Here is a 13024-nt window from a genome sequence, read left to right as displayed (position 1 = left end):
CCCTGGATCGATTGATCGGGGGTATATTGTTTTTGGCCTGTCTGTCTGTCATTCTGTCTGTCATTCTGTCTGTCATTCTGTCCCAAACTTTAACATTTGCCATAACTTTTGCAATATTGAAGATAGCAACTTGATATTTGGCATGCATGTGTATTTCATGGAGCTGCACATTTTGATTGGTGAAAGGTCAAGGTCATCCTTCAAGGTCAAAGGTCAAATATATGGCTTCAAAGCGGCGCAGTAGGGGCATTGTGTTTCACAAACACAGCTCTTGTTAAATTTATCATTGTCAGCACTAAACATTCTAGGGCTCCCTCAACAATCTGTTCCGTTTTCTCTTTATCCATTGATCACAGTGTATTCTTGATTTATCATTATCTCATTATCATGCCTTAATTTGTTTCCTTTGTTTGACTTTTAGGTACAACTGGGCAGTTTTGTGAGGCAGTGTTGGATGTATGTGACCCTAACCCTTGTCTAAATGGTGGCACTTGTGCAAATAATGGGACAGCTTTCAAGTGCACATGTCAACTTGGATTCTCAGGTAATACATACCATTTATCTTATATAAGATAAGAGCTAAAATGTGACAACGGTGATGAAGTATGGTATATTAATACTATGAAAGAATAATGTTAGTTATTATCAGAGCTCCAGATAAGGGTCGTATTTTCGTAATTACGAATTATTTTCTAGTCCGGTACGTATTTATTTTAAAATCTTGTCGTACCATTAAGAATTACAAAATCAAGTTACAAATATTATTTTAACATCGGTTCGTATCGATTTTTATTGAGTTGTTTTCGCGTATTAAAGCTCTTTGAGGTGCTTATATAGAATGGTTATCGGGTTTGTTTAACAAAGCGCATTTTTTCCAATAAAAGCGGCGTATATCCTACCGTAACCCAAATTCGACGACACCTAAATTCGACGATGTTCTATTTGTATCGATTAAATGGATGATTATTGTCTTGGAATCATTTCAAAGTAATACATCAGAGTTTAAAATTGTTATTTTGTGCTATTAAACATTTCATTATTTCTTTAATTATTTGCTAAATATTGCTTCATGTAATCGTTACATCGTCGAATTTGGGTCACACTGGGATACAGTCTATCTGTCAAAAAACAATGGCGGCGCCCAGAGAGCGTCCTTAAAAAACTGCAAAGCGCCCAAAATCACGCTTTTAACATATTGTACGCAAAGTGAGCCGAAGTTAAATGTTTAGAAAGACATTATAGAAAAGATCTTATACGATGTTGTATGTTCAATTGCCGACAAAGTCGGAAAAGCTAAACAAAAACGCGAAACGACGGGTCCAAACTTAAACACACAAAAAAACATTGAACGAGTGGAAGGGACAAGTCCCGTGGCTAATCGTTGAAAAGATTGAAGGGGAGACCCGTTTTAAATGTGAAATATGTAAAAATTCATCTAAGGCATGCAATCTACGCACAGTTTGGGCATATGAAGGTATTGGAAAAATAAAATTGTAAAATACTGAAAAGACACTGTTGAACTCGTATAAATTAAGTTGCTAGTATGTTTATTTTGATTTTTTTTGCATGAAAATAACCATTATTATTTATTTTTAGGTCATTTAGAAAAAATAAGAATTATTTTCCAAAACTTATTAGTAACGTTAAAAATAAAATTTTAGAGTTAAGAATTCTTTTTGAAAATCTGGTAGTAATTTAAGAATTTCACAAAACCTTATCTGGAGCTCTGATTATATTATTATATTAATACTATGAAAGAATAATATTAGTTATTATATTATTATATTAATATTATGAAAGAATAATGTTAGATAAGATATAAAACATCTATTCAAAATGGAAAAAAAAAAAAAAAAATATTTACCAAATTGTTGAAATATATTTAGCATTATTTTTTTGGTAGTATATAAGATACATATGAACAGAACTTCTAAAAAACAATTGTTTTATTAACTTTGTCAATGGCCACGATTTTTACTTGTTATATAAGACATTTACCAAAAATGAATACAGGGTTTAATTAGAAAACAGATATTAGAAAGGTCACATGTATATCATCGCAATTTATGTTTTTCAATACATTGAGCTGAAATTAGCTTTATGATAATAATCAAACTTTTCGTTTGGTTCATTGTTTGCTTTGATATTACAGGGACATCATGTGACCTAAAGGTCAGTCTTTGCCAGCAACTCAGTCCGTGTAAAAACAATGGCACCTGCAACGATCGCCTTGGCAACTTCACCTGCACATGTGCACCGGGGTTCACAGGGGTCAACTGCACTGGTGACCTTCAGGAGTGTGACCTTGACCCCTGTAAAAACGGGGCAACTTGCGTTGATGGGTTGAATGCCTTTGCATGCCAGTGTGCTGCCGGGTTCACAGGTTTGTTTGCATTTTGTGTGATTAAAAAAGCTGCATGTATGTAGGAATTTGTATATGTTGCTGTTCTTGGCATTTAGTTTAAAAGAATAAAGTATTATGTAGTAGTTTTCATGCCCCCATGGAGTGGGATGAATTAAGCATTGCTCTTTTTTGTTGGGTTGTATTCCTTTTTGTGAATATGAAGAACACATGATATAAAGTTTGTTTACATTTTGTGTGATCAAAATTGCTATGTAGAAATTGTGATGCATGCTGTTTCTGGGCATTTTGTTTCAAGAATAAAGTCTCATGTATTGGTTTTTATAACCCCCCCATCCCCCACGCCCCCAGAACAGGAGGTACAGTTTTTGTGTATTAAGCATTAATCACTGCACTTATTTGTCCGTATGTTTGTCCATCCTTACTTACCTCTGTTGGTCCATACATCTAAAAGCTTTTTTTTTAGAATCTGCTTTTACAACATTGTGGCACTTGGCACTTGATCAAACTTTAACAGTTGATTGATGTTAATGTGTAGATGATTGTTAAGAAATAAATTTTGGTGTGACAAGGTCAAGAATTATTGCTGTTTGTCTGTTTTTACACTCCCTTGGATCGATAGCAATTAAGCATTGCATTTCTCAGTCCGTCTGTTTATCTGTGTGTACATCCTGAAGCAAGTGTTTTTAACTCCACTTAATTTCCTCAGATCCCTGTCAAACATTCACAGTTGAGTGACCTAAGTGTGTGGATGATTATAAAGTGATGACGTTTACCTGCATTGGCTTTTTGCAGTATTATGGCTCTTTGTCAACATCCCAAAACATCCTCCGGATGTAATATTTTGTCCCCAAAGTTTTTTTACTTTAATACTCTTTAATTGCTTGGTCGATTTTGGTCAAACTTTTAAATATTTAATTACCTTAATGTGCAGAGTATCATACAGGCGTGTATTTTTTGTGATCATTTTTTGTATAATAATTTCACTTTTTCTGTGCTTTAACTATAGAATATCTAGTAAATGTGTTTACAAAAATACGTTTCATTTTGAGGTCAAAGAGGCTTGTCAGAGTGTTTTTTTGCACGACATCTTGAGAATGCTTTGACCTACAATCTTGCAAATTTGTTCAGTTGTTTCTTGAAGGAAAGCTCCTATGAATTTTGAGGTCACCAGTTAAAATGTGAAGGTCATTGGGAACTGTAAAAAGATATTTGTTTGACCTACAATCATGCAGATTGGTATAAAGGTTACCAGGAAAAAGTTGACACATTTAAATTTTGAGGTCATCAGGTCAAAGTTCAAGGTCACATAACAATACCAAAAATTTGGTTTCTGCATGATATTTATGCCCCCCTTCGAAAAAGAGGGGGTATATTGTTTTGCACATGTCGATCGGTCCGTCCGTCTGTCGGTCCATTTGTCTGTCGGTCCGTCCACCAAATGGTTTCCGGATGATAACTCAAGAACGCTTAGGCCTAGGATCATGAAACTTCATAGGTACATTGATCATGACTGGCAAATGACCCCTATTGATTTTCAGGTCACTAGGTCAAAGGTCACGGTCAAGGCCTTGTTTGGGGAGCAAATGTCTCTGACCGCGGAACACTTGTTAGATAAAACTTTTACCTTCTATCATATAAACTGGTTACTTGTTAGATTAGAACAATTCCCATTTATTTTTAAGTTAACAGGTCAAAGGTTAAGGTGTTGTGTAACTGAAATTTATGCAATAAATAGTAAGAATCGGACCTACAATAATGCAAATTGATATAGTGGTTACTTGGCTGAAAAGGAAGATGCCTATTAAGTGAGACGTCACCATGTCAAAGCGGGTTTTGTTGTAAAATCTGTATCTGTGAAAGATCTAAAAAACACTCTGTGACCTGTGATCATCAAAATTGGTATGCAGGTTCCATGGGAGGAAATATAGATCAAGGTCACTAGGGCTTGTAACATGAAAATTGTTTCTACATAAAAGTCTTGAGAAATCTTAGGATCATATTAATTACTATTTAGAGAGGGGGTAATTACAATGATAGTCAAGATGGCAACGTCCATGCCGTGACTATTATATTTAAAGTCTTTATTACTTTTTTATAATTCACATGTTTAATGCCGCTCACACTCCAGCCATATCAGTAAGCAAGAGATTAGCGTTGATTTAGTATTAAAATCCTCGTTATATTTTGACAGACTTATCAGCTGCAAACTTTCTTAGTGGAGCTGTAATGAGGTCATCCCGCAAAAAAAAATTGCAGTGAGTAAACTTGAGATAAAGAGCATATTTTAATACAAAATTAACCCTAGTAACTTTTTAACTGATATGGCTGGAAAGTGAGTGGCGTTTGAAAAATTAAGTAATGAAGGGTATAAAACAGCGAAAAATGCCTGTCGGAATGGACGTTACCATCTTGACTATGACATGAATACCTCCTCTGTATCTTAGTCTTGACAAAAGAAGACCTCTAATAATTTCAAATGTAGAGGGTCAAGGTCACAGGGACATCTTTGCTGCATGTCTGGGTTTTACATGTTTTACAACTTCATCTCTTGTTAATCATTAAAGATTTAAGTGCTTGATATCAATTATTTGTAAATGCATTACTTACTTGCTTGTTTACTTATAATTATATTGATGTACTGTAAATATAAAAAGGCAACTGTATAATAATAATCATACAAAAAAAACGTAATATTACAATGTACATTATTATTAAAATAAAGTATAATGTTAAATTCCAAATGAATTATCTGAAAATTCAGAATATTTAGACATGTAATAGCTTTTTGGCCAATCAAATTGGTTATAACTTACATTTTGCAGGCAACCTGTGCGAGGTCAACATTGACGAGTGTCTCACTAACCCATGTGTTCACAGCAGCCAATGTGTGGATGGGTTAGGCGGTTATACGTGTGTGTGCTTCCAAGGGTATACAGGTATGTGTTCACAGCAGCCAGTGTGTGGACGGGGTAGGCAGTTATACGTGTGTGTGCTTGCAAGGGTATACAGGTATGTGTTCACAGCAGCCAGTGTGTGGACGGGGTAGGCGGTTATGCGTGTGTGTGCTTGCAAGGATATACAGGTATGTGTTCACAGCAGTAAGTGTGTGAATGGGGTAGGCGGTTATATGTGTGTGTGCTTGCAAGGGTATACAGGAATGTGTTCACAGAAGCCAGTGCGTGAACAGGGTAGGAGGTTATACGTGTCTATGCTGGAAAGGGTATATAGGTATGTGTTCACAGCAGCCAGTGTATGTGGACGGGGTAGGAGGTTATACCTGTGTGTGCTTGAAAGGGTATACAGGTATGTGTTCACAGCAGCCAGTGCGTGGATGGGGTAGGCTGTTATACATGTGTGTGCTTTCAAGGATATGCAGGTATGTGTTCACAGCAGCCAGTGTGTGGACGGGGTAGGCAGTTATATGTGTGTGTGCTTGAAAGGGTATACAGGTAATTGTTCACAGCAGTCAGTGTGGGGACGGGGTAGGCGGTTATACGTTTGTGTGCTTGCAAGGTTATACAGGTATGTGTTCACAGCAGTCAGTGTGTGGACGGGGTAGGCGGGTATACATGTGCATGCTTGCAAGGTTATACAGGTATGTGTTCACAGCAGTCAGTTTGTGGACAGGGTAGCCGTCAGATACATGTGTGTGCTTGAAAGGGTATCCAGGTATGTGTTCACAGCAGCCAGTGTGTGGATGGGGTAGGCGGTTATACGTGTGTGTTCTTGCAAGGGTATACAGGTAACCTTGGAATTATTATTAATATTAGTTTAAACATTTTGTGTGTGCTAAATTGTATTTTTAGCTCAGCTGTTTTGGGAGAAAACCCCAGGTATTGTCATAGCCAGCTTGTTGTGTCGTGTCTTTCCGCCGCCCGGCGCCCACCATACTAAAGCCTTAAAACCTTTGAAATCAAAGTGCTTCCACCTACAACTTTGAAACTTTGATGAGTTCTACACGCCACACCCATTTTTGGCTCACTAGGTCAAAGGTCAAGGTCACTGTGACCTCTAAAAAACATTGTCAATGAATAATTTTTTTTTAGGCAATTTTATCTTATCTTAATTTCAAGTATTTTCTAGCTTTTTTGAAATCCATAAATATATTTCTTTATATACCTTTTTAGTCTATTCCCTACTGTGATTACAAAATGCCAAATATAGATGTGTACTGTTATATTGAAATAATGCAATTTATCTGTGATATCATACCATTTAACAATGTGTACTAATATGATCTTTATTATGAGGTTAATGTTCAAAAGCTACTTGTTTATAAAAAAAGCTTTTTACGTCATGCCACCAGCACATTAAGGACCACAATGGAAATAAAGAGTCGCTCTTTTTTGTGTTATCCTTGGTGTTGGTGTTCGTGTCATGTTTTATTTATGCTCATGTGTTCTACGATTCTGTATTATACATGTTGTTTTAAATATTCATGTATGTGTATTCCATGCCAAAATAAATCAATCAATCAATATCTGAGAATGCTCAGTCAAGAAATAGTCTGCCATCAGGTATTCATTTAAAATGAATTTTAGTTGAGTGTTGACTTAGAATGGTAATTTAACTTAACAAATATTTGTATGACTGAAATTTTAACCAGTCCTATGATATTATTTTGCTCAAGTTAGGTCATATACATTGTATTTTGAATACCCATCTGGAACACACATGATACGATTTTGTCAGAAACACAAATATTGTATTATTTAGTTACCCCTCATTTGTTAAAAATACTTTTTGTAGAAAGATAAACTTATCACTATAAAATAATTTTAAATTGAAGCACTATACTTAACCCTTTTAGCGCTGGAACCGAATTTTAAAGGCCTTTGCATACAGTTTGGATCGTGATCAGACACTACAAAACGTGGCGTCTGATCAGGATCCAAACTTTTTGCTATTCTGATAGTGGTCTTTGAAAAACAGTGAAGAAAATGCTGATTTTAGAAAATCAGCACACACCAATTAAGCAGACAACAAATATACCAGCATGCAAAGCGTTAAGTCTTGTTCCAGGAAAAAACTGCACTGAGGATATCAATGAGTGTTCCAGCTCCCCCTGTCAGTTTGGGGGCACCTGCTCACAGCTCAGTGGCCATGGTTACAATTGCTCCTGCCCACCCAGTATCCGTGGTGACAGGTGTCAGTTTGTTGTCATGGCAACATTTGATGGCTCCTCATTGGTCAGTCTGCCTACGCTGACTGCCAATCAGAACAGGCGTAGAAGATTTGCTGAGTCAGCAAGAAGGCTGCTAGCAGGTGGTATGAAGTCGGTGAAAAGGACAAAAAGGGGTCAAACTACCGAACTTATTTTGCAATTCACATTCTCGACTACCATATTGGATGGAACGTTGCTTCTGGCCACAGGGGTATGCACATATATAAGGAAGTCTGCAGTTGTTTACTTACTGTATATGTTTATCAAGTATTCATCTGTGTAACACTATGAAAGACAAACAACACATAAAACCCAAAACCTAATATTTAATGTAGAATGTTGAATGTTACAGTTTCATTGTTTTTATGTAAAATATTTAAGTGCATTAAATTTATTCCTGAATAGGTGCTTCTTGTTTCAAACATCAAAAGCTTAATATGTTTTAAGTTGTTTAGGAAATTTTGGGACATTTAGGCTCACCTATGATCTCATGAAAATAAATGCCAGGGTAGACCAAATTGTACATAAATATTATAATGTTAAACTCTTATTAATCCTGTGTTTTAAATGTTGCAACCAATAGTGGTAGTGTAGGTTCTAATTGTTTCTTGTTTCATATTCATGTTAACTTAAACAGATTTGGATAAAGGTAAGTTTCATAAAAAACCTGTTTATGTTGAGATATTAGAGAGGTAATCAACTTAAAGGTCTCTAATTATCCCCTGCCATAGGCAGAGGGATATTGTTTTGGCATTGTCCGTCCATCCTTCTTTCTGTCCTTCTGTCTGTCCGGCACTTTTGTGTCCAGAGCCATATCTTGGAAGTGCTTTGGTGGATTTTATTGAAACTCGGTTTGAGTAAATATATATATGCACGCCAAATGGCATTGTACACCATCTGTTTATAACGGAGTTATGGCCCTTTGTATCTTCAAAAAATGCTTTTTTGTGTCCGGAGCCATATCTTGGAAATGCTTTTGCGGATTTCATTAAAACTTGGTATGAGTATATATATGAATAAGAGGATGATGCGTTCCAAATGGCTTTGTACACTATTGGATAATAACAGAGTTATGGCACTTTGTATCCTGAAAAATGCTTTTTTGTGTGTCCGGAGCAATATCTTGGAAGTGCTTAGACGGATTTCATTGAAACTTGGTATGAGCATATACATGGATAAGAGGATGATGTACGTTGGCGTCCATAAGTCCAGAAAACTTTTGTGTCAAGAAGTATATTTGTGGGGGATATCAATTCAACGGATTTGCTTGTTTTTTTTTTAGTTTTCAGAGTTAAAGCAAGAGCACTACCATTTTCTTCTTCAACTTCACAAAGGCAGCCTCTATGCCTCACAGAATTTCTATGGAGAAACATTAACAGGCAACATTCCATTGGCAGAAGGGACTTCTAGTCGTAATGTCAATGTTGCAATAACTACCTCACATACAAACATTTCATTGGACGCCTGCTCTCTGAATGATTGTGTTGTGTCGTTAAAACCATCAGTGATTGGTCCAGCCATTATTTTAAATGAGCACTTCTATCTTGGTGGGGTTCACGCCATGACTCCCTATTTGCGAAGCAAGATGGCAACTGTGGCTGGCTACTCAGGATGTCTTGGGGTATTTGTTTAGTTTACGTCTATTTATTGTAGCTTAATTACTTTACGTCTTTTTATTGTAGCTTAATTGCTTTACGTCTATTTATTGTAACTTGATTACATTGAAATCTTTCAGACAATATATTAAAGTCCCTCATCTGTTTTATTTCCCACTCCAAACAAGCCGACATAGCAGTCGCACCCTGTATCTGTACAGGTGTCTGGTTATCTGTCTGAAAATTCTTGTCTCGGCCATTACTTTGCCATATTTAGACAGATTTGACATTAACTTGTCAGGAATGTAAACCATTAAAGACTACATGTTGCACATACTATCTGTCTTCCTACATCAAAGGTCAAGGTCACACTTGGTAAACTTTTTCCATAAAGCTTTTTGAACATTGTGTATCTTGCTATATATTGATTGATTTTAAAATAGCTGGGCACAAATGTAAACCAGTAAAAGACAACATATTCAATGTTACACTTGACTCCCTTCTTAAAAGTTAAAGGATACGCTAAGAGGCAAAAATACAAATATGCCCATAAACAAATTATCTGTTACGCTTGACTGGTTGTTTGTTATTCATCATGCAATTTTAAAATAACCTTCCACAAATGACCACCATGAGGATCCAGAGTGTGGTGTGTATCACCCAACTCCTTACCGCAAAGGTCAAGGTCAAACTAATTCAACAAAGGCCCACTTTGGTAATAAATAGCTTGAAAATATCTTTTAAACTTACTCCTTCGCCATAATTTTATATTTATTGATTTTAAAATAACTAGGCACACATACAAGCCATCATAAGACGACATGTCAAGTGTCATGTCATGTCAAGTCTCCGTACCTTTCAATGATCAATTTTGTCAATAATGGCCACTAATGACCATTCTGGCAAAATGGCTTTTTGTGTTTAATACCTATCTCCCTACCACAGAGCTAAAGATCTTGCTTTTAAGTCAAATCTCAACTTTTTCTGGTCTATAACTCTGTCATTAATCATACACTGAGATTTGTGTGTGTCACCAGTATCATTACCTGAAAGGTCATTGTCACACTTAGAGGTCTAAATTCAATGTGGTCATGAAAAGCTTGTTTTTTTTTTAGATAAATTAGGCAGAGTTTTTGAGACAAAAGTGGAGCATGGGGGTATCCGTGCTCTATTTGTACTAAAGAAATTTAAGTAAACATTTGCACACATCAACTGCTGTCTCTAGCTGACATGCAGACTTAGCATAGGGTTGTATTGAGGGACACTTGGGTCAAGGTCACTGTTGCTTAAAATAGATAAAAGAGATTCCTCTCCAAAACTTACTTAATTGGTAAAAAGTTGAAATCTTTGTTTCTTGGCATGGTCACATTTACTGGTTCAAATTAATGAATTTTCAGCTTTAATTTTACATACACTTAATTACAAACCACAGATATTCGGCTTCAAATATGTCTTTGTGGTCATTATATAAGGTGACTGATAAAAAAATGTGCATTATGATATCAAACCAGAAGAATAGTCAAGTGCTGTGTCTTGGGTCAGCTCTTGTTGTCATGTAAAAATCTTTACTCTATGTTGATAATTAAGCAAGAAGCTTTTCTCTTGCAGAATCTCACCATGAACAGCCAACCAATCAGCATCATCCCTAACTCACAGAATGCAACTCAAACCAACCAATCAGATCCAAAGCCAGGGTGCAGATCACATGACCTGTGCTCCAATGTCACGTGTCAAAATGGCGGCCGGTGTGTGGACAAGTGGTTCAACCAGTCATGCCAGTGTGCTGCTGGTTTTACAGGTTGTTAAGTAGCAAACTACGTCCACATTAATCAAGCAATTATATGGCAATTAAGAATGTTTCATCACCATGAAGTGTTGTCATGTGCATTTGTTTTATCCCCCATTATCCACACAGTTCTAAACAAATCTGCTAAAGAAAATGATCATAATGATAACAAATGTTGTAAATGTGTTTAGATGTGTTGGATTTGATAACATTTGTAAATGACTGAACTTTTACATATTCCTCAAGTTGACATAGTGAGTAATACATAGAGAAGAAATATCTAAAGCAGACCATACTGAGTATTGTATGGTAGGATTTACAAAAACTAACATTACATTGACAATTCAAATATAACAATAATTTTTATACAAAAATGTTAGTTACAAAGTTGGTTTTTGCAGAATTTTTAATTTTCCTTTAAAACAATTATATATTCTTAAATAAAGCATAAAAGTGCTTGTACTTTTTATGCACTACTGTGCCATTCAAATAAACTTATATTCCATTGTTTTTCTAGGTGTTCACTGTGAGATTCAGAACTCTGCCCATTTTGTGCGGGACTCGTTCCTTCATTTCGCCAAATTCACCCAGCTTGTCAATCTCTCCATGTTGGTGTCTGCAAACTCATCCACTGGCATGATCCTCTATACAGTAAGTTGTTTTTACTTAGAGATTGAGTTGCAACACGCAAATTAGCCATGGGGCTTTCCCTTTTACTACTTAGATATGTATTTTTACGCATTTGTAGTCCCTTAAAACATTAAATTTAATTTAAGGCCTGTCTTACTAAATTAAACTTAAAAAGGTTTCATTTCCAACCCTTAGATACTGATGAGCAGCAAACAGCATAAAACCTGAACAGGCTGCGAGTTACTCACAGACTGATATGGTTTTATGCTGGTTGCAAAAGCCATTTTTACTTTTTCGTCCCAGGTTAGCCTGTCAGTGACTGCACAGACTAAGCTGGAATGACAGTTTAAGCACATGTCATTCCCCTTTTTCTCAGTGTGCAGCTCAAATCTATTCCAATCTCCACGGTCATCAAAATGAGCGTTTTATCAGAGCAAACCAGAATTCTTTATTTTATTAAGTAAGACCAAGTTGAAAGCTCCAAATTGTTCGACTGCAGTTAATTCTTAGTATTCTATAACATTCTTAAAGATTCTTAATTTGACAAAAGCCATGCAGAGATATTTTGTCAAGGAAATTCAAGAATGGTGTTTTATATATCCTAAAAATATTTACTACCGGTAATCTGTAAAAAGTTCAATGTGTTGCGTTATTTCTAGCTTGAAGTTTTATTCAGCTGGAATTGTGCTTTTTTTAGCTTGATGATGACCTCTTGGCCTTGTACTTGGACAAAGGTCAGCTAGTTATTCACCTGGTTGCCGATGACCGCGACTCTATCAGCCGGGTTGGCTACCTAGCAACTGGTGATTGGTACCAGGTCACAGCTCTCTTTGGACAGGGAGTTTTTAAAGTCAATTGTAAGTTTTTAATAGGTTCTTTTTTAAATAAGTTTTTTTGTTCATCTATCTGTCCATGCACTTGACTAACACAATTTTTGTTAAAAATGAATTTTTAAAAGCAGAAACATGATCAAATATCAGAATAAAAAAATTCAGTCACTTTTGAATGTGGATATATTGTTATGGATTTGTCAAAGATGCTTCATAATTTGTATGCCTCTAGTAGGGTGGCATATAGCAGACACACTGTCCGTCAGTCTGTCGTCTGTCCAGCATTCCATTTTGCGGACTTTTTTCCTACGGTTTCAGATATTGATCTGATATTTGGTGGGGTAGTCTACCAAAATGACTTACAAATAAAGTGTGAGTTTTGTTCCAGTCTATTGATTTTTGGCGAAGTTATTGGCCTCGGAATTAGAATTTTTCTCTATAATAAATGTATTCTGGATATTATTTATGAAACACTTTTAGATATTTAGCTGTTTTTTGTGTCTACCTACATGACTAAAAGATGAAATGTGAGTTTCTTTCCAGTCCTTTGATCTTTGGTGAAGTTATGGGCCTTGGAATTCTCTAAGAAATTTTCTCTATAATAACTATTTTCTGAAGTTTTTTAACAAAGCTCTTTCAGATATTGAGCTGATT

General features: G+C 35.9%; 1 protein-coding gene across 1 annotated transcript in view; it reads left to right on the top strand.

Moving 5' to 3' along the window:
• Positions 1-13024, top strand: part of LOC127837349 (protein crumbs homolog 1-like) — an 84177-nt gene that overhangs the window by 36365 nt on the left and 34788 nt on the right. Inside the window, exons 9-16 of the mRNA XM_052364305.1 lie at positions 422-544; positions 2153-2383; positions 5188-5301; positions 7388-7740; positions 8812-9150; positions 10733-10922; positions 11428-11561; positions 12238-12397. Of these exons, the coding sequence (XP_052220265.1) occupies positions 422-544; positions 2153-2383; positions 5188-5301; positions 7388-7740; positions 8812-9150; positions 10733-10922; positions 11428-11561; positions 12238-12397 (1644 nt within the window). The remainder of the gene's footprint in view (positions 1-421; positions 545-2152; positions 2384-5187; positions 5302-7387; positions 7741-8811; positions 9151-10732; positions 10923-11427; positions 11562-12237; positions 12398-13024) is intronic.

Source organism: Dreissena polymorpha, chromosome 7, assembly GCF_020536995.1.
Source record: "Dreissena polymorpha isolate Duluth1 chromosome 7, UMN_Dpol_1.0, whole genome shotgun sequence".
Classification (NCBI taxonomy): Eukaryota; Metazoa; Mollusca; class Bivalvia; order Myida; family Dreissenidae; genus Dreissena; species Dreissena polymorpha.
The sequence above is the reverse complement of the archived record's forward strand: the minus strand, read 5'-3'. Positions and strand labels throughout refer to the sequence as shown.